This window comes from Triticum aestivum, chromosome 3D (assembly GCF_018294505.1).
Source record: "Triticum aestivum cultivar Chinese Spring chromosome 3D, IWGSC CS RefSeq v2.1, whole genome shotgun sequence".
Lineage (NCBI taxonomy): Eukaryota > Viridiplantae > Streptophyta > Magnoliopsida > Poales > Poaceae > Triticum > Triticum aestivum.
In genome coordinates this window covers 185,022,284-185,044,287 of record NC_057802.1, presented here as the reverse complement: position 1 = coordinate 185,044,287, position 22,004 = coordinate 185,022,284, and the positions used below count along the sequence as shown (strand labels likewise).

The window sequence follows — 22,004 nt, the reverse complement described above, 5'->3', positions numbered from 1 at the left end:
AGCTACAAAGTTTGAGAACATTAAAATGTAACCTAGCTAGGTAGATCTAGAACGACGTGGGCGGCAACCATGCTACAGACATGGTCCAAACATGTCGTGGGACAAAGGCATCTATGACAGAACGTACATCTGTCAGGGCCCACCGATGCCCCTCGGACACAGACAACACAATGCCCTCCTCGGCGTCCTAGTCTAGCGGTAGGCTGACAACATCTCATGTGGCATTGTTAAACACGCTTGAAATCACCATGAGGGCATGGCCATGCTCCAGTCTGTACTGGTGCCCAGCCGCCACATCAACCTACCCGCTGCCACGTCCGTCAAACCTATCGCCTGCACAGCAAAGCGGTCTCCTGCAGAAGAGCTCGCCTCCTCTGTGACGAACGCAACGAGGCGACCGCTCGGGCGACACCGTGTGGGATCGGTCGCTCCACTCCCCGCAGGATCGCGCAGACCCAACAAAAGCCGGCGGCGCAAGGGCGCAAACGAGAAGGGAAGCGCGGGAACGGGAGAAGGGAAGCGCGCGAACCAGGGCAGTGGAGGCGCCACGCATGAATAAGAGGAGAAGGCGGCGTACCCTCGTCCTCAGCCCACCGTCGACATCATCGATTCGAGCTCTCCGTCCAAGGTATGACACTACTTCTTCCCCTACCTCCTCTTGTGTTGATGGCCAGATTGATTTGATTCAGATTGGTTCAGTAAATTAGGCTAGGGTTTGATGGATTCTGGTGATTTGTTCCAAGAACAAGATCGATTCCCTATCCTGTGATTTAGATTCAATTAATCTGGATAAGGTGGACATGCTTGTAGAAATCCCCATCTATTTCTTCTTATTAATCCCTGAGAGAAACGTGTTAGATTCGTGCTATTACTCTGCACTTTGCAGTTGCGGGTAGAAAATCATATTATTTAGTACATGTGCAGAAGCTAGTAGTTAGAATCCATCTCCAGGAGCAATTATCAGCACCGGTTCAGTAAACTAAGCTTGGGTTTGATGGATTCTGGAGATTTATGATTATTCGGTAAATAGCTTCTTTTCAAGAACCAGATTGATTCCACTGTGCTGCGAACTCGGTTCAATTATTTGGATCAGGAGGCTATGCTTGTGGAAGTCCCCATATTTTTCTTCTGAAGCACCGTGTGTGGATGCATGTTGCAGCAGTAGGATCCTCGCCTGTTAGGATTAAGAACTTAGAACACATACCTAATGCAGGGTTACAGTTTCATAATCATCCGCGTCTTCAGAAAGTACCACTTGATGTACTTTAGAAACAAGTGCTAGAATCTGCATGTGTTCGTTAGGAAGTCCACGTATATGTTCCACAAAAAATCTGCACTATTGTTTTTGAAATATGCACTGTACTCAGAAATCTGCACTGTACCCTGAAATCTGCACTGTGTTGTACCCAAAAATCTGCACTATTGTTTTTGAAATGCTATTTTTTAATTAAAATGATGGTTGTGCTATAAAACTCACCTGTAGTTTTTGAAACTGTAGTTGCACTACAGCAGGATACTTGTACTATTGTCAGTTGCTTCATGCAAATTTAACAGGAAATGCTGTAGCCAAACCAAATGGCCAACTTAGAAAAAAATCTATGTTTTCGACATGTTTGTTATTATACTCTAAATTGTGTCTTGCTTCTCATGTAGATGTTCTACATATATGTGCAACAAAAGCGGGTTTCATGTGCCAGGAAGTGTAGAGGATGTGAGAGTTTTTGGAATGAGAAGAATCAAAGGATACAACAACAAATTCAGTCTAAAATTTGCTTTTTGTGTTTACAAATCTTTCCTTTATGAGTATTTGGAAACCCTAAGATTATTCTGTTACTATGGGATTTTGCAGTGTCATGGACAAGACATACTTGTTGACACTGTTTGCATATCAAGAGTGCTGATTTTTGTTTGGAACTCAAGTTGTTTGATAACTTTCAGTCTGTATGCTTTTTGATAGTGTTGATTCAAATGGATGCTGGTATTGTTTAAATGTAGTGGAGTTTTCATGTGTTGGAAAGGGGGTGAGAGAGAAAAAGTAAGATAATGACATCAAATAGAGTAGCTTCCATTGGGCGATAGTGGCATACAACAATAGCTTCATTCAAATTTATCTATGTGGATGGCTGGGGCAGCACCAAGGTGTTGCCTTCATTGTACATGCCCTTAAATCTTCCACATGCATGTGCTTGTCGGCATGATCATGTAATACACTGCAATTTAATCGTGTACACATGTAATCGTGTGCGCACTACTAGCGATTGATTTGCATACATAGTTTAGATGTTGAGGTAATAGCACCGCAGGTCCTTGAACTTGTCCTCCATGTGATGGTTAGGTCATAAAACTTGCAAAAGCTGATTATTTTGTCCTAGAACTTGTCATGGAGGTGCAAGTTTGGTCCTGGGCCAATCACAGCTCGCCAAGTGGAGCCGGGTCAGCTAGGCCGTTCAATGCCGCGCATTTTGCAATTTGCCCCCTGCCTATAGCCCTTATCAACCCGCAGTACACCACCTGAATTAACAGTGTGGCTATATTCGTTCGGAATCCGGTCGGCAGCACTCCCCCCTCCACTCACCTCTCTACTTGGTCGCTTCCCTTCCCCTGCTCGTCGTTGCCGCTGTCTAGCTCGCCGCCGCCATACAACCCGCTGTCATGGTATCTTGGAGTGAAGGATCCAGCTCGTCGTCGAACGACTACTCTCTCACAAGTGAGGTTAGTTAGTCACTATACCTCAGGCAGGTAGGGTTAGGGAAAAAATGGGGAATTTTGCTGACAAGAATATGTTTTAGGCCTGCTCCTGCCACCATTTTCTGCTATGAATGGAGAGGCCTTGCTCCAGATCTTGCAGCTAGATGTGAACACCAATCTGTCTGTGAGAAGTTTGTGTCCTTTGATTCAGTTGACAGTGGAAGGAGGTTCCTTGCTTGTGCACAAAAGGTGAGTAGATCTATAGTTAAATGCGAACTTGGAATGTGTCATCTAACTGTGTAGTGCCATCTAAGTGGACATGTGATCTGTATAAACTTAGAATGTGGCATGTATTGTGGATGCTATATGTTCTTATCTATTTTCTGCAGAAGTTTTGGTTATGCTAAGAATTGATATTATGTTGTTGTGCCATAGTGTTGTAACTCCATTGAATAATTGACAATGCAATTAATTTAGTTCCCCAAGTTATGTTGTTAGAGTAGATCAATAATGCTCCAAGCTTTTTACTGTCAATCTATAACTGTTTTTCCTCATTTCACTGAAATTTGTTTAGTTATCTGAATTTTTTCATTTATCTGAAATTGTTTCTTTCTTAATTGGTAGGAAATACCTAAATGCACCTATGTGGAGTGGGTTGACCCTGAATGGCCTGCCACTCTGAAGATGAGTCTAGCTAGGATTTGGGGCATGTATGAAGATGAGAACAAGCTAAGGCTCAGGCAGAATGTAGTTAATGCTAAAGAAACTTTAAGATATTGGGAGAGAAGGAAAAGATGGAAAAAGATCTGAGGTTTTTTAAACTAGATTTTGCTAAGATGGTGGCTGACAAGGAGCAGAAAATTGTCCAATTGGGCAGCACCCAACTTGCTCTTTCTGACCTAAAGCAAGAGCTTGAGAAGAAGAAGATATCTGATAAATCTACCACTATCATTCATCAGGTGGTGAGGGCTAAGGCAGAGAAAGAGAGGGATCAGATGATGCAAGAGAGGGACAAGTTGATGCAATAGAGGGACAAATTGAAGGAAGAGATGGACAAAGTGGTGTCACAGAGGGATGAGTTGAAGAAGGAGAAGAAGAAACTAGAGTACATGATTGGTGATTTATTCAGGCATAAGGAGGAGACCAAGAGCAAGATAAGGAGGGTGAAGGAGATCTTAGATGAATTTGAGTAATTCATTGTTGTTGTAATGCCGCCTTAAGTTGGAGCTATTAATTAGTCATACTTCTTTATTGAACTTGGTTAATTTGTATGACATAATTATCTGATGCACTGAATTTGTATGACTGTTTTTAGTTAACTAAATTTGTATCACTATTCTGAGTTAACTAAATGTTCCAAAGTGTTAACAGTTTTTCGAATGTTGCCAGATAACTGAATATCTGACAGTGCTATCAGTCAGCTTCAGTTAACTCCATTTGCAGTACATTCAGTTAACTGCATTTGCACTACACTGAAGATTCAGTTAACTTAATGTGTAGTACACTGAAGATGCAGTTTATTGAAGATTTAGTTAACTGCATTTGCACTACACTGAAGATTCAGTTAACTGAAGATTCATTTTATTATAATATTCAGTTAACTCAACTTTTGGATTAGTGAACTATTACTTAACTAATGAAAACATGCTATTTTTGTACAATGTAGCATATTTAGTACATATTGTTGCATGCTACTCACTGTTGCATGCTATTTTTAGATTGCAGTACACATTGCTGCATGTTGTAGCCAACATACCACATGCACACAGAAACATTGAAGGCCAATATGGCCGATAGTAAAAGCATTTCAGAGTAACAATTCTAACAAGGCAATGCAACATAAACATGTTCACATATAACATAGCATGGATGATGATAAAGTGTCTTTCAGCAAACCACTTCATTACAGATAATCAACATTGCCAAAATACAACTAACTTATATGCTAAAATATACACAACATACCTAAAGAACTTGTTCAGACAATACAACTAACTTATATGCTGGAATATAAATAGCATACCTAAAGATCATCTTCATCAGCTAACCAGAACACCTAAGTAGCAGAATGATGTCCATCATCTGCAGCTTCACTCTTTCATCTTCTTGATGCACTCTGAACGGTGCACCTACATTGTAGATGGCCTCTTTGCCTTCTTCTTCTTCTTCTTGGCATCACCTTGTGCCTGCGCCTGCACCTCCTCCTGGTCTTCTTCCTTGACGAAGACGACATGAGGCTGATCTGGAAGATCAGGCAGCTCATTGACCTTGATTGGGAGGTCCTTGTCCCCCTCCTTGGCGTCGACGGCCGGCCCAACTAGCTACACCTTAGTCTCGTCGTCTGAGAGGACGATGACCTCGTGCTCATCATCGCTGAATGGATCGTCGTCCGGCGCGTAGCCAGAGTCGTTGTCGGAGTCCATCTGCGTGTACTCGGAGTCCGATGACTCGTCGTCTGGCCCGAGGTCAACAGGGTTGCGGCGAGCCCAATACCTTGTAATGACGGGCGCGGGGCTGGCCAGCACGGCGTCGTGGACGTGCTCCATCCTGGAGGCAACCCAGGCACGGTCGGGCTACACCGGCGGCGTGTTGGTGGAGGGGTACATCCACCAACGTGCCTGCTGCTTGGGGTCAGTGGAGCGCTGCACCTCCTGCATTGCTCACAGCAGGATGGTCGCCGGAGGTATGCGACGGCCGCCGGGGAAGGCACAGGCCTTTTCTGAATCCATCATCACCTTCACAAGGCCGTGGGCGTGGTTACACATCATCTCGATGCTTGGGAACCACCCCGCGATCTCTCTGTACTACGCGCGGATTTCTTAGTTGTCGCCGGCGAGATCTTCTATGTCCCTTTGCCAGTTGAGGCTGTTGTCCATGGCGTCGGCGGCACTGTGGCGGTCGGTGAGGGTTTGCTCAGGGGAGTTGGGAGTGGGCAGTGGGGAACGGTGGGAGTGTGAGGAGACGTGAGTGGGGGTAGGGCGGTGGGTGGACACGTATTAATGCCTCGGAAATCGAAACGGCCACCGCTTTGCAACGCACGCTCGCCGCACAGTAGCTGTAGCGCACAATAGGCTGTAGTATTGCCAAGAGGGATAATAATTAGTCGAAGTAGTAGTGTTAGAACAAAGTACTACTTCTACCCACTGGCAATTGACTCACTGTTACAAACGACAGGTCCTGGGTTCGAGACCCATGGCCATTTTTTTGGGTTTACATTTTCAAAATTTCCCTTGACTGGAAATTAGTTATTTGCACCAGTAAAAACAGTTGCAATTCAGTTATTTATAGTACACCATCATAAATAGTTATCACATTTGCAGTATTCTACTTAGCTAGTAAAAACTCAGTTAACTAAATTTGCAGTTAACTGAATCTTCTGTTTACTACATTTGCAGTTAACTGGATCTTGAGTTTACTACATTTGAAGTTAACTGAATTTGTAGTTAACTAAATCACTATTACTCTCAGTTTACTGCATATGCAGTTAACTGCATCTTCAGATTACTACATCAGTTAACTGAATAACTATTACTGCATCCATGTAACAACCAACATTAACTAAAGCACTGCAATGCATCATAATATTTAGTTACAAAAGGGCAATGAATGCCATTGTGAGCCACTATTCGCCATCAAAATATAGGCAATGTAAGCCACTGTTTGCCTATCAAAAAAGGCCAGTCAATAATTTAAGTTACTGTAGGCCTTAACAAAAAAGAATGGCAGACAATAACTGCCACCAAATCATCAGGAGGAGCATTGAGATCAGGAATTGTCCTCTCATCTACAAATAGAAGCCATCTAAATCCTGCATATGGAACATTTGCTCTGCCTCTCCCTACAAACTGAAATGCTCCTCCTCTCCAAGCATATGCATTTGCTGATCCTCCTCTCCCTGCAAATGGAACTGCTACTCCTCTCCCTGCAAATGGAACTGCCCTGCCTCTCCCTGCATTTGCATTTGCAGCAGCACCTCTGCCTGCAACTGCATTTGACCCTCTTCCTCTCCCTGCATGTGCAACAACACATCTGCCTGCAACTTTATTTGACCATCTTCCTCTCCCTGCATTTGCAGCTGCATTTGCCCCTCTGCCTCTTCCTGCATATGGATTTCTTTGTCCTTTTCTTCCTCTTCCCTTACCAGAAGCTTGAGATCCTTCTCATCTACCAGCTACTGTGGTTGCCCTTGTCTATCTACCTATGTTCATTTCTGTAGTAACCCTTGGCTGAGGTATTGCAGCACCAGTAGCAGCAACAAATGCAGATTGCTCAGGCAGTGGCCCATGAACCCTTTGAGGTGCTCTTCTTGCAATTTCTCTCTGAGCCATGTTGTAGACCATACTGAATGGTGTTTCACTTGGATCCAACAAAGGATCTGACTGGTTAGGGAAGATGTTCTGCACAAATTCAGATAAGTACAACATAATTTAGCTAAATGCAGTAAAGTTCAGTTAAGTGCAGTAAAATTCAGTTAAGTGCAGTCAAAGTCAGTTAAGTGTAGTAAAATTCAGTAAAATGGAGTAAAATTCAGTTAAGTGCAGTCAAATTCAGTTAAGTGCACTAAAAGTCAGATAAATGCAGTGAAATTCAGTTAAATGCAATAAAAGTCAGTTAAATGCAGTAAAATTCAGTTAAATGCATTGAAATCCACTTAAATGAAGTAAAATGCATGTACCTAAAGAAATGTTGGGTCATCATAGTTGTGATCAACAACCTCTACCCCTTCTTCAATGAGAGCCTCCTGCCATCTGTAGTGCCCTTTCCTGTTGTGATCAACTCTCCCACAAATAGAGCAGTGCATTGTAACACCTTTTTTGTTCAAAACCCTAACACCATTCTTGAGCTTCTCCTCTGGGGTCTTCTTCCTATTTTTCTTGGGCCTACCCAACTATTTGGTGAACACTCATGGATGCACGTTATACCCATTCTATTTCTCCCACTCCTTTGGGTCTACAAGGGGGACAAGAGTTTTCCATATGCTTGGAGATATGTCTGAACAGTATGGCAGTCATGAACCATTGTCTCTGGGTCAATTCTCTCCTCCCTACAACATGCTATGCAATGGCCACATGGTACTCCAAATAACTGTCATCTCCTGCAATCACAGGAGTGCAAGCAAAGGTCCACGGTGTAGCTATTGTTACCAGACTGAACTCTGAAGATTTGCCGGCCAGCTTCTCTTACATGGCAGTTTGCAACAAACTCTGTATTCTTACCTAACTTCTATTTGATCTTGGGACATATTCTTTAGCCTATCCACTTTTCTATGGCTTCTTTTTTTTACTAACAATCATGTTCATCATCTTATAGAAAATGTATTCAAGCATGCTGAGCACTGCCATCTCTCTGCCCTCAAGGATGTAGCTGCAAACAGATTGGAACAAATCAAGTTAGTATGATATGATAATTAGCAGTACATATAGGTTATTCTTAAAATCAAAGCAATTTAGGAAAGTGATCATCAAACTACCTGTTAAAAACTTCAGAGTTAGTGTTAAGCAGGATGTCACATTTGGGAAGTTCACTGAAGAATGCTTCGCACCAAGTCTTCCACTCTAGTCTTTCAGTCTAGTGGAAAGCAGCTGAGCTATGATCATCCATTTTCTGACAGTTTACTCCCCACTTCACTTTGTTTGGTGATCTTGCAATTTCCCACAAGTCTTGCTTTAGTACCTCTCCTTTGTGCTTCTCATTAAAAATTTCGTAAATATGCCTGACACAAAACCTGTGTTCTGAATTTGGTCAAACTTTGTGCACTGCATTTATTGATCATTTCTGCTTGTTACTCATAATTGTGAAAGGAGCAGTGTTAGTGATGTTCAGATCATCTCTGAGAGTGGTCAGAAACCACTCCCATGCACCTTGCATTCAACTTCCACCCAGCCCATTGCAATTGGGAATATGTAGTCATTGGGATCAATACCAACAACACTCAGCAACACTCCTTTGAACCTTGTTTTCATGTGACAACCATCTATGAAGATAATTGGCGTGCAGCCTTTAGCCACCCTCTCTTACATGCATCATATGACTAATACAATGTTTTCAAACATTTCCTGCCTAATGGAAATTTTGTATCCTTGACTGGTGTAGTTGTCAGCAGAAATGTAGACCCTGGGTTTTTGCACCTTAATTCATGTTCATATTCCCAAAGCCTACTGAATTGCTCTTCCTCATCACCATGGATCTCATTAAGTGCTTGCTTTCTAGCCCTAGCAAGCTTCCATCTGTTAGGAGTAAAATTGAATTCCTTAGTAATTTTCCTTGAAGATGTTCCAAGTGACATCTACTGGTCATCTCTGAACTCATCCAAGTAAAACCTGCACAGAAACTTGGTTGTCAAATCCTTCAACTTCCACTTTTTCTCGTAGACATGCTCTCCATAGTAGGCCTTGATGACAAATCCTCAAGTCATGTTGTCATTGCCAGCTTTAAGCAGCCATGGGCAACCTCTCTGGCAAACAACCTCTAATCTAACCTTATCATTCTTCAACTTCTTGATTTGCACTCTATTCCTTATAGAATATGTAGTAAGAGCTTTCCTCAGCTCAACCAAATCAGCAAATACCATCTCTACTTTAAATACAGGGGACTTCATGTCCACCTTAGAATTGAAAGCTTTGAACTTGTATTTCAGTTGCTATTGCTCTTCTACAGAGAGGTTCAGATCTTCATCATCAAGTACATATCTGGCTCCACCTCTTCCTCAACTGGCTCAGCTTGTTCATGAACATCAAAATCAATGTTATCTTCATATAAATCATCATCTCTATGTCATAATCACTATCATTGAACTCTGAATCTAAGAGCATTGCATCCTCTGCACCATCAGTCAGCAAGTTCTCTGCCGCTCCACCATCTGTCAGCAAGTTATCTGTTGCTGCACCATCGGTTAGCAAATTCTCTGTTTTTATTCCATTACCAAGCAAATTCTCTGCTTCTGTGTTATCTGCTGCCACCTCTAAAATGGGATTTTCAACATTGACTGAAATGAGGCTGTGAGAAGATGCTGCACTGGCTGCAACAACATTTGAGCTGCCCATGCTGACAGAACTATGAACTGTTGGCACTGTCAATATCAAATCTTCCCTGAAATTACTAATGAAATCTGTATGGTCAACCATTATTGCAAGCACTTTATGCTGACTACTAGTTGTGATCATGTGCTGCACATCCTCATCACCTCTAATTCTCACCATACCATCTGAAATTGTTTTGTCAGGTCTGCACCAATAAAGTGTGTGCTCATTCACAGGATATTCCAACCATAGCAGGTGCTCTTCAATGGCTGCATATGAGAATGTGCCAGCATCAACATAGTCAAGCACCTCCACAGAAGGATAATAGTACTGCATGTTATTTCTTGCTCCAAAAAAAGTCCACCATGCTCAAGTTCCAGTGTAAAGAAAGGGGTGTCCACTCACAAACTGCAGCCAGAAAGTGCATAATGTAAGCAAAAGCATAAGGAAACTCAAACAACAATAGTACATAACTCACCAATAAAGTAAACTGCATCTTAGAATGTGAATTCATTTTAGTGAATAAATTCAGTTTACTGAAAATTGAGTTAAGTGCATCTTGGACGTAAACTGAACAAATTCAGTTAGCTGCATCTTCAACATAACTGATGTACAGTGACCAAATTCAGTTAACTAAAATAATGCAGTTTACTGAATAAATTCAGATACCTGCATCTTCAAGATATATGAATTGACTCAGTTAACTGCATTTTGCAAGCTACTGATCAGTTAACTGAATTTTTTCAGTTAACTGCATCTTCAAAGAATAAATTTTTAGCAAGCATGAACACAACTCAAACAACAACAATAGGAAAATGAATTTTGACTAATGAACTGAACAATAAGACTTAACTGAACAAATACAGTAAAGCAGAGTTCACTATACAATAGTAAGCATCTTCCTAACTGAATTTAGTTAACTGCATCTTCAAAGTTAACTATACAAATTTAGTAAAGTACTGTTGTAGTCACATTATTAAACATGATTCTCAATAGTATTGCAAAACTTATGTGAAGTTGTGACCTACATTGTCTGCTACAACTACAAATTCGGTTTTTTAGAACTACAAACATGTGCTCTACTAGACAATCTGAACCATAAAACAGAACCCTAGGCCAAATTGGGCATGCATTTTCAAAACACTGCCCAAAAGCGTGCATTTTGGCCAGAAGAACCAGCCAAAGATGAACCCTAACTTTTACCCGAATTCCCCAACTTCACGGCCCAAAACCCTAAACTGAAATCCCGCCCAAAAAAACATGCTTTGGATCACGGGAAGAACTATAGCCGCACCCATCCACCGTACCACTAGTAAACGCTAGCCAAACAGAATGATCCGTCGGTGCTGCAGACGACAATGGAGGAGGACATAACTGAAAGTGCATTATATCGACTAGAGGGGGGGGGGGATAGGCGATTTTTACAAATTCGTCATTGAGGAAATCCAACTTGAGGAGTTTCCTAAGCAACGAACTACAAGTAGCGGAATAAGTACCCAGGTGTATTGTGACGCCCGGATAATTAGGCTACAGTAACCCCACGTTAACGATGCCATGTCACCTCAGCTTACTGTTGATAATCTCGCGTTAGTTCGAAACGATTCATATTCAAAATTTGAATTTAAGTTCAACAATTAAAGTTTTCAAAAGTCAAAACTAAATTGTTCCTAATGTGTCAAATAATCCTTAGTAAATGTTGGTGGATAAATTATCTTTTAATAAAATATTTAAATGCACTAAAGTAATAGAAATGACCGCAAAAACAAATAATTAGACGCCTTTTATAAAGTTATAATAATAAAACTAAATTAGTAGTGTGCCAAAATAATTGTGGCAGTGGACTGATTAGCAATACTAATTTAGGTGCTGACTGGGTATTTTATAAAACTAAAATAAAAGAAACTTTAAATGAAAACAGTAAAGGAAATAATTAAAAGAAATAAAAGACAACCCCCCCTCCCCGACTGGGTCTTGGCCCAGTTGGCCGAAGGAGCCAGTCGGCCCAGCCGACCCACTCCCGCACCCCCTGGCCTACTAGGCCTCCTCCCCTCCCCGTAACCCACCGACACCCCACTCCTCCCCCCTCGAAATATCTTCCCCCTCTTTCCCGATTGGATCGGGATCGAGAGGAGGAGGCCGCCGACGCCGCCCGGTACCGCCTCGCCGCGACGCCGCATCGCCTCGCCCTCGTCCATCGCCGCCCGGACTCCCTCGCCGGCCTGCTTCATCTCCGTCGCGACGTCCACGTCCCCCCACCACGAGCCCCGCTGCCCAGTCCCCTACTTCCCCTCGTGAGCCCCCCTCTCCTCGTCTCTCGCTCGTCCCTGCATCGTCGCGCCCCGCCCCGCCCGGCGTGCTCCCCCGCGCGCACGCCCGAACCTCGCCTCGCTCTGCCGCTTCACTCGCCGCGGCCTCGTCCCGCACAGGCGAGCGCCAGCGCCCGCCGCGGCCACCACTCTGGCCGCTCGTTGCGCTCACCGCGGCCTTGCCGCGCCCGCGCCTCCCTCGCCCTGCTCCGCCTTGCTGCCCGCTTCCCCTGCTCCTCCCCGGTCACCGCCCGTCGCCGCCGCCCCTGGCTTCTACTGCTGTGCGCCCCCGCTCGCCCCCCCTTGCAGCCCCGCTGCTCCGGCCGCGACCACAGTCGCCGTGCGCCCACGCCCGAGCGCCCTTGGGCGTGCGCCGATCGGGCAGCGCCCATTGCCCGTTCGCCCGTGCCCGTTTGGACCTATGGGCCACTGCCCAGTGGGGCCCCCCCGCCCCACGCCCCTTTGTTAAAAAAAGAAGAGAAGAATAAAAATAATAATAAATAAATTAATTAAGTAATTAATTAACTTAATTAGATCTGTTAAATTAACCTGATTAACTCTGATTAGATAACCTAATAATTAATTAACTAATTAATTATGTTTAGTTAAACTTTGGCTATGACAAACGGGACCCACACGTCAGTTGACCAGTCAACGCCTCTGTTGACTGCTGACGTCAGGCTGATGTCAGCGTGCACTGTTCTGGATAATGTTGGATTAAAATAATTAAATAAATGCTAAAAAGTGATGTAAATCATTTAAAATCAATATAAAATAAACAGTAGCTCGGATGGAAAAACCTTGTACATGAAAGTTGCTCAGAACGACGAGACGAATCCGGATACGCAGCCCGTTCATCCGCCACACATCCCTAGCATAGCACACACGCAACTTTCCCTCTCTGGTTCATCTGTCCGAAAACGCGACACACCGGGAATACTTTCCCGGATGTTTCCCCCCTTCGTCGATACCACCTCCTACCGCGTTAGGGCACACCTAGCCCCGCGCATTGACATGTCTTCCATCGTCATGCTTATGTTTGCATTATATTTATTGTTTCTTCCCCCTCTTCTCTCGTTAGACACCGAGACCGACGCCGCTGCTACCCAGTACGACTATGGTGTTGACGACCCCTCCTTCTTGCCAAAGCAACCAGGCAAGCCCCCCCTGATCACCAGATATCGCATATTCCTTCTCTATACTGCTTGCATTAGAATTGTGTAGCATGTTACTGCTTTCGGTTAATCCTATACTGATGCATAGCCTGTCATTGTTGCTACAGTTGTTACCCTTACCTGCTATCCTACTGCTTAGTATAGGATGCTAGTGTTCCATCAGTGGCCCTAGACTCTTGTCCGTCTGCCATGATATACTACTGGGCCGTGATCACTTCGGGAGGTGATCACGGGTATATACTATATACTTTTTATACATGACACATGTGGTGACTAAAGTCGGGTCGGCTCGTTGCGTACCCGCAAGTGATTCTGATGAGGGGGCTGAAAGGACAGGTGGCTCCATCCCGGTAGAGGTGGGCCTGGGTTCCTGACGGCCCCCGACTGTTACTTTGTGGCGGAGCGACAGGGCAGGTTGAGACCACCTAGGAGAGAGGTGGGTCTGGCCCTGGTCGGCGTTCGCGGATACTTAACACGCTTAACGAGATCTTGGTATTTGATCTAAGTCTGGCCATTTGGTCTATACGCACTAACCAACTACGCGGGAACAGTTATGGGCACTCGACGTCGTGGTATCAGCCGAAGCCTTCGTGACGTCAGCGACTGAGTGGCAGGCGCCGGATTGGACTGGAACGCCTGCTAGGCTAGGTCTGCTTCCGGCCGCGTTCGCAACGTGCAGGTGTGCAATGGGCGATGGGCCCAGACCCCTGCGCCATAGGATTTAGACCGGCGTGCTGACCTCTCTGTTGTGCCTAGGTGGGGCTGCGACGTGTTGATCTTCTGAGGCCGGGCATGACCCATGAAAGTGTGTCCGGCTAAATGGGATCGAGCGTGTTGGGTTATGTGGTGCACCCCTGCAGGGAAGTTTATCTATTCGAATAGCCGTGTCCCTCGATAAAAGGACGACCCGGAGTTGTACCTTGACCTTATGACAACTAGAACCGGATACTTAATAAAATACACCCTTCCAAGTGCCAGATACAACCCGGTGATCGCTCTCTAACAAGGCGACGAAGAGGGGATCGCCGGGTAGGATTATGCTTTGCGATGCTACTTGGTGAACTTACCATCTACTCTCTTCTACATGCTGCAAGATGGAGGTGGCCAGAAGCGTAGCCTTCGACATGATTAGCTATCCCCCTCTTATTCTGGCATTCTGCAGTTCAGTCCACCGATATGGCCCTTTACACATATACCCATGCATATGTAGTGTAGCTCCTTTCTTGCGAGTACTTTGGATGAGTACTCACAGTTGCTTTTCTCCCTCTTTTCCCCTTTCCTTTCTACCTGGTTGTCGCAACCAGATGCTGGAGCCCAGGAGCCAGCCGCCGCCGCCGACGACTCCTACTACACCGGAGGTGCCTACTACTACGTGCAGCCCGCTGACGACGACCAGGAGTAGTTTAGGAGGATCCCAGGCAGGAGGCCTGCGCCTCTTTCGATCTGTATCCCAATTTGTGCTAGCCTTCTTAAGGCAAACTTGTTTAACTTATGTCTGTACTCAGATATTGTTGCCTCCGTTGACTCGTCTATGATCGAGCAATTGTATTCGAGCCCTCGAGGCCCCTGGCTTGTATTATGATGCTTGTATGACTTATTTTATTTTTAGAGTTGTGTTGTGATATCTTCCCGTGAGTCCCTGATCTTGATCGTACACGTTTGCGTGTATGATTAGTGTACGATTGAATCGGGGGCGTCACAAGTTGGTATCAGAGCCGACTGCCTGTAGGAATCCCCCGTTCCAACTCCCTGGCCGAAGTCGAGTCTAGTCATTGAAAAACTTTTACTAACATGGCTGTGTGGCTTACGGGCCCACGTCGCCATTGGGTGGTACCAGGATCTTTTTCTCCTGGACCTTTACTTTGGGACTCTGAACTCTTTCCTATTCGGGTTAAATGAATTTTGCTAAATCGAACATTAGGATCTCGTTATCACTTTCACCTGGAGAGTCCCTTATTACTGATGATCGTCTGCTGCACGTGAAGACCCTGAAGACACTCTCCGCTGTTAACCCGAGAACTTGTGTTCATCGCTTTTGCAATTCCCTTCCATCGATAAACTCCTATGGATAACCACGTATACTCGCCATTCATACAATGTTTCCCAGTTGATCTTGTTATTACAAGATACCCCGAAATTCTCTCTGTTGTTACGAGAATCCTTTGAGCTTACTGCCTTGCTGTTCTTTGTCACCTAAATACCCCTACGGATAATTCTTGCACTTACCGAGTATCCGCTCATCCCCAGTTGATTCAAGTATTTCACAAAAGTGTTCAAAATACCATTCGATCTTCCGAAAATCCTCAGGAGCCTTTTTGCTCTTGAAATTCTTGCTTACTTGCATTATGATTAATCTTAAGTCCCGTAATCTTATTGGCATCTCTTGTCATTATCATTTTGAGTCTGTTGATTCAATTCGTTGCGAATGCTCGCAATCCTCAATCAGATCCTAGAATTCATCCTTCCGGCTCAGACGTCATTTGAAACGTGAGCTGGTTCTCGCCAATCAATTTGTCGTCGATTGTGCCCCTAAGTCTATTGAACTTATCCATCCTTGATCAGAGCATCTGCTTCTGATCATTCGCTTTGTAAATCATAATTCCTTTGCAATTGAGCTCTAAGTTACTCAGTTGTTTCTATAATCCAATGTCTTTGCATTGATTCTTCCTCTGGTTGTGAGCCGATACTCACATCAGATCCTTTATGGACCATCAGAACCTTGTTGGATTTTATCCGACAACGTCCTTCATATTCAATCACTTTGGAAGTTCTTTCCCTGATACATAATGCCTTTGGTAAATCCTATTCCTTGATTTGGCCAACCATGCTCTGCTTTCGAGCTGGTGATATTTACTATTGAAGCTTGTGGTATATGTTTCCACGATGCCCCGATGGGTTGAACCTATGCCTTCCATAATATGTGTGAACTCAAAAGTTTTCATGAGTCGTACTCTTTTGGTATTTTGCCAGATAAAATTTCAACACTACAACTTTTTCGAAAGTGAGAAGTGAATGAAAGGTTATGCATTGGAGAAGTGGGAGTCGACCTTGAACTTTATGTTCATGCCCATGGACACGATGTAGCTCTTATCATTAAAGCTTCTCTTAAATTAATTATTCCTTTGGTATAAGCTCATCTTATATCTGGGATCTGGCCTTTTGCAATCGTGGTTCCAACCATGTTCTCCTTTAAATACCATTTCTCGTACAAGTTTAAGCACTTGTCTTCTGTAGAGCAATACCCCAGTCCAACCTCTACTTTGGTTTGTCGTCGAGTATTACCCCCCTGGTATCTCGAGATTATCACGGAATTGCATAACTTCTTATGATTTCTCCATCAAGTATTACATTCTCATTGATTCCAATTTTTCACGGGCTCCAAGTTATTAAACACTCAAGGACATCGATAACTGAATCGAGTCCGCATCACGATTAAACAACTCTTAGTAATCTCCTTTGCTTATGAGTTCGTACTCGATCACGTCATCCCTAGCCTGCTCGGCTATGTCATTATCGTGCCGATTTTACTGTGCTACCTGGTCCTTCCCAGGGCACAAATTTCGACAGTGAGCTAATCTTGCGTCGATCTTCCTCGTCATATCACTTCTCCTTGAACAGCAAACTTGATTTAGAGTTTGTGTCCTACCCGTGGTTCCAATAACCTTTCCCTTTCATCATTCCTTTGACTTGATGTCATCGTCGATCAATTACATCTTCTTGAAAACCTCTCGACAAATTTGTCGTGATCATTGTCAACAGTTTGACTTCTTCCTAGTTGTGTGTCGAAATTCAGGATGAGAAATACCATCCTTGCCCCTCGATGAATTGTGTTATCATCGACAACATTCTTGCCTTCCCCCAACACAAGCTTGTTCATATTTTGTGTTGTATCTTGATTTCCTTGCTATCTAGCTTATGATATGTTCTACCTTGGAGTATTACCATCTTTTATGTCAAGAATGTCGTGAGGATTACTCCACCTCATAAGAATTCTTGGTACAGTGATACTTCTCACCATCCCCATTCTTTCTTGGTCCCCGTATTGTTTCTAACTGAAATACCGACAAATGGTCTGTGATGTGTAAATTCTAAACTCCTAGCAACCCTATTGCTTTGAAGTTATTGGTCTATAGTTTCATTCTACGTCTATGGCTTATTGAATCATCATTCGACCATTGATCGTTCTACCTAGCCCATATTTCGGGTGCACATTTCAACCAATGTTTAACTGTGTATGTTTTCCTCGAGCATACATCATCAAGTCATTCGATCTAGCTAATGTTATCTCCTTGTTCACATAGTTGTGGAAATCCATCTTTTGGAAATCTCAATGGATTGTCACTGAGTCAATCAGTCACCTCCTCACCTCTCCTTGATTTAATGACGAACCCTTGTCTTAGAACTTGCTTCCATAGTTCGTTTCCCGAGAATCTTACAATGTCATCTTGTCAATTGGTGTTGCACCTTTTTCTTCTTAGGCATTCCGAGTCTGAAGTATCTAGACCCCAATCAGATCTGAATCTCGTTCAGATATGATGGTTGAAACCTAATTCCAAGAGTTATAACATTGGTCTCTATATGACCCGGTAAGGTGATGTCATGCCCAGCACATCTGGCCGGAGGACCTACGGTTATAGTTTCCTTATTAGCAAGGTTATCTTTTCTTCCATGAGGAAATTGTAAGACTTATTCTACAAGCGGTTCCTGATGGATCCTTTGTGTTTCCAAAGTCCGATCTTTACCCAATGACCATGTCAATGCTATCTCGAAGCATGTCTGTGGTACTCCGATTTTCAACAAGAACATTTGAAGCCCAATGCTAAATGTTTCTTGCTCAATTATCCAAACACCGTTGTATGGGTAATGTCATGAAATTTCTCTCCCCTTACCTAAAGGGTTTTCTACATTATATCTTGTCAACAGATATCATGCCTTGCTTGTCCTTGGGAAGGACATACCCCTGAAATATGTGTTTAAACACATTTTTCCTTTCCATTGTTCTGTTTAATCTGATAATCATATTTCCTTTCCATTGTTTTGTTTAACCTTTCTTGTAATATGATTTAACTGAGCAGTGATAATTCCCTGCTTAGGTAAGCACCTTGTTGTACCACGTGGTCAGTAAGACCCTGTTACTCTTGTTGATAACATTCCGGTAGCCGCCGATGGACGAGAACTTTGCCTATTGGCCCGCCTCGTTCAACGAGCAGGAAAATGGTTCTCTTCGTCCCTCGCCCTTGGTACCGACGTTGTTGCCGACATAATTGATAGGCTATCCTCTGACATGCCTTGCTATCAAGACCATGCAAGATATCACCGGTCCTCCTACTTTTAACCCACATGGTGGGCCCATAACCCACAGTTCCGCTGGATCGAAGCCTGACTCTCCTATACACCCCCTGTTTCCAAAAGTTATTCCTCATGCTTGGCTTCGTATGTAATTCACGAGCCACCTTCCGAGAGATCATCAATTCTAGTATCAGACAGAATACTTATTCCCATTGCTTTGAACCCCTTTTACGCTCTGTTTCAGGCATCGAACGATTGCCTGCCCGCTTGAAACATTCCATAATACCTCCTCGCTTTGCTCTCGATAATGTCTTAAGTTTCAATTCGAGAGTTACCTTCCGCCACCTTCCCTGATGTTACCTACTAGATAAGCAAACATTGTAGCGGTCCGTTCTTCCGTAATACCCCTTATCCTTTTGTAAGTACGATGGAGATCTCGAAGAAAAGATGACGACTGGATCATGGTGACATGAAATAGAGAAATGAAGACATCAACGAAAGGGATCAACCTCTTCGAAAGGGCAGCCAAGACCGAGAAGACTCGTTAGGTTTTTCGCTACCAACACCTCCCCCCCTTACTCCACCGCTTAAATCTCGGGACGAGATTTCTTGTAGTGGAGGAGAATTGTGACGCCCGGATAATTAGGCTACAGTAACCCCACGTTAACGATGCCACGTCACCTTAGATTACTGTTGATAATCTCGCGTTAGTTCGAAACGATTCATATTCAAAATTTGAATTTAAGTTAAACAATTAAAGTTTTCAAAAGTCAAAACTAAATTGTTCCTAATGTGTCAAATAATCCTTAGTAAATGTTGGTGGATAAATTATCTTTTAACAAAATGTTTAAATGCACTAAAGTAATAGAAATGACCGCAAAAACAAATAATTAGAAGCCTTTTATAAAGTTATAATAATAAAACTAAATTAGTAGTGTGCCAAAATAATTGTGGCAGTGGACTGATTAGCAATACTAATTTAGGTGCTGACTGGGTATTTTATAAAACTAAAATAAAAGAAACTTTAAATGAAAACAGTAAAGGAAATAATTAAAAGAAATAAAAGACAACCCCCCCGACTGGGCCTTGGCCCAGTTGGCCGAAGGAGCCAGTCGGCCCAGCCGACCCACTCCCGCACCCCCTGGCCTACTAGGCCTCCTCCCCTCCCCGTAACCCACCGACACCCCACTCCTTCCGCCTCGAAATATCTTCCCCCCTCTCCCGATTGGATCGGGATCGAGAGGAGGAGGCCGCCGACGCCACCCGGTACCGCCTCGCCGCGACGCCGCATCGCCTTGCCCTCGTCCATCGCCGCCCGGACTCCCTCGCCGGCCTGCTTCATCTCTGTCGCGATGTCCCCGTCCCCCCACCACGAGCCCCGCTGCCCAGTCCCCTACTTCCCCTCGTGAGCCCCCCTCTCCTCGTCTCTCGCTCGTCCCTGCATCGCCCCGCCCCGCCCCACCCGGCGTGCCCCCGCGCGCGCACGCTCGAACCTCGCCTCGCTCTGCCGCTTCACTCGCCGTGGCCTCGTCCAGCGCAGGCGCGCGCCAGCGCCCGTCGTGGCCACCACTCCGGCCGTTCGTTGCGCTCACCGCGGCCCTGCCGCGCCTTCCTCGCCCTGCTCCGCCTTGCCGCCCGCTTCCCCTGCTCCTCCCCAGTCACCGCCCGTCGCCGCTGCCCCTGGCTTCTGCTGCTGTGCGCCCCCGCTCGCCCCCCCCCTTGCAGCCCCGCTGCTCCGGCCGCGAGCACAGTCGCCATGCGCCCACGCCCGGGCGCCCTTGGGCGTGTGCCGATCGGGCAGCGCCCGTTGCCCATTCGCCCGTGCCCGTTTGGCCCTATGGGCCACTGCCCAGTGGGCCCCCCCGCTCCACGCCCCTTTGTTAAAAGAAGAGAAGAATAAAAAATTTAATTAAGTAATTAATTAACTTAATTAGATCTGTTAAATTAACCTGATTAACTCTGATTAGATAACCTAATAATTAATTAACTAATTAATTATGTTTAGTTAAACTGTGGATATGACAAACGGGACCCACACGTCAGTTGACCAGTCAACGCCTCTGTTGAATGCTGACGTCATGCTGACGTCAGTGTGCACTGTTCTGGATAATGTTGGATTAAAATAATTAAATAAATGCTAAAAAGTGATTTAAATCTTTTAAAATTAATATAAAATAAACCGTAGCTCGGATGGAAAAACCTTGTACATGAAAGTTGCTCAGAACGACTTCCCTAGCATAGCATAGCACACACGCAACTTCCCCTCCCCGGTTCATCTGTCCGAAAACGTGAAACATCGGGAATACTTTCCCGGATGTTTCCCCCTTCGCCGGTACCACCTCCTACCGCGTTAGGGCACACCTAGCCCCGCGCATTGACATGTCTTCCATCGTCATGCTTATGTTTGCATTATATATATTGTTTCTTCCCCCTCTTCTCTCGTTAGACACCGAGACCGACGCCGCTGCTACCCAGTACGACTACGGTGTTGACGACCCCTCCTTCTTGCCAAAGCAACCAGGCAAGCCCCCCTGATCACCAGATATCGCCTATTCCTTCTCTATACTGCTTGCATTAGAGTAGTGTAGCATGTTACTGCTTTTGGTTAATCCTATACTGATGCATAGCCCGTCATTGTTGCTACAGTTGTTACCCTTACCTGCTATCCTACTGCTTAATATAGGATGCTAGTGTTCCATCAGTGGCCCTACACTCTTGTCCGTCTGCCATGCTATACTACCGGGCCGTGATCACTTCGGGAGGTGATCACGGGTATATACTATATACTTTTTATACATGACACATGTGGTGACTAAAGTCGGGTCGGCTCGTTGCGTACCGGCAAGTGATTCTGATGAGGGGGCTGAAAGGACAGGTGGCTCCATCCCGGTAGAGGTGGGCCTGGGTTCCTGACGGCCCCCGACTATTACTTTGTGGCGGAGCGACAGGGCAGGTTGAGACCACCTAGGAGAGAGGTGGGCCTGGCCCTGGTCGGCGTTCGCGGATACTTAACACGCTTAACGAGATCTTGGTATTTGATCTGAGTCTGGCCATTTGGTCTATACGCACTAACCAACTACGCGGGAACAGTTATGGGCACTCGATGTCGTGGTATCAGCCGAGCCTTCGTGATGTCAGCGACTGAGTGGCGCGCGCCGGATTGGACTGGAACGCCTGCTAGGCTAGGTCTGCTTCCGGCCGCGTTCGCAATGTGCAGGTGTGCAATGGGCGATGGGCCCAGACCCCTGCGCCATAGGATTTAGACCGGCGTGCTGACCTCTCTGTTGTGCCTAGGTGGGGCTGCGACGTGTTGATCTTCCGAGGCCGGGCATGACCCAGGAAAGTGTGTCCGGCCAAATGGGATCGAGCGTGTTGGGTTATGTGGTGCACCCCTGCAGGGAAGTTTATCTATTCGAATAGCCGTGTCCCTCGGTAAAAGGACGACCCGGAGTTGTACCTTGACCCTATGACAACTAGAACCGGATACTTAATAAAATACACCCTTCCAAGTGCCAGATACAACCCGG

The 22,004-nt window shown here is 45.0% G+C and overlaps 1 protein-coding gene across 2 annotated transcripts; it reads left to right on the top strand.

Annotated features, from left to right (window-relative positions):
* Positions 1–241: 241 nt before the first annotated feature.
* LOC123078189 (uncharacterized) lies at positions 242–4,056 on the top strand. 2 transcript variants are annotated; one of them, XR_006437183.1, is made up of 4 exons: positions 242–628; positions 1,654–2,712; positions 2,790–2,937; positions 3,313–4,056. XR_006437183.1 is itself a non-coding variant. In XM_044500600.1 (4 exons), exons 1-4 carry the CDS (start codon positions 552–554, stop codon positions 3,496–3,498), a joined length of 498 nt encoding a protein of 165 aa, XP_044356535.1. In that variant the 5' UTR covers positions 255–551; the 3' UTR covers positions 3,499–4,056. The 2 variants fall into 2 exon arrangements, 1 of the variants encoding a protein (XP_044356535.1); XM_044500600.1 differs by having other exon boundaries at positions 255–628; positions 2,626–2,712.
* The last annotated feature ends 17,948 nt before the right edge of the window (positions 4,057–22,004 follow it).

Excerpts from the sequence above, each read along its gene's own strand:
- LOC123078189 (XM_044500600.1), top strand. The coding sequence starts at position 552 with ATGAATAAGAGGAGAAGGCGGCGTACCCTCGTCCTCAGCCCACCGTCG. Across the intron at positions 629-2,625 it reads ATTCGAGCTCTCCGTCCAAG|CTCGCCGCCGCCATACAACC; the intron begins GTATGACACTAC and ends GCCGCTGTCTAG. Across the intron at positions 2,713-2,789 it reads ACTACTCTCTCACAAGTGAG|GCCTGCTCCTGCCACCATTT; the intron begins GTTAGTTAGTCA and ends AATATGTTTTAG.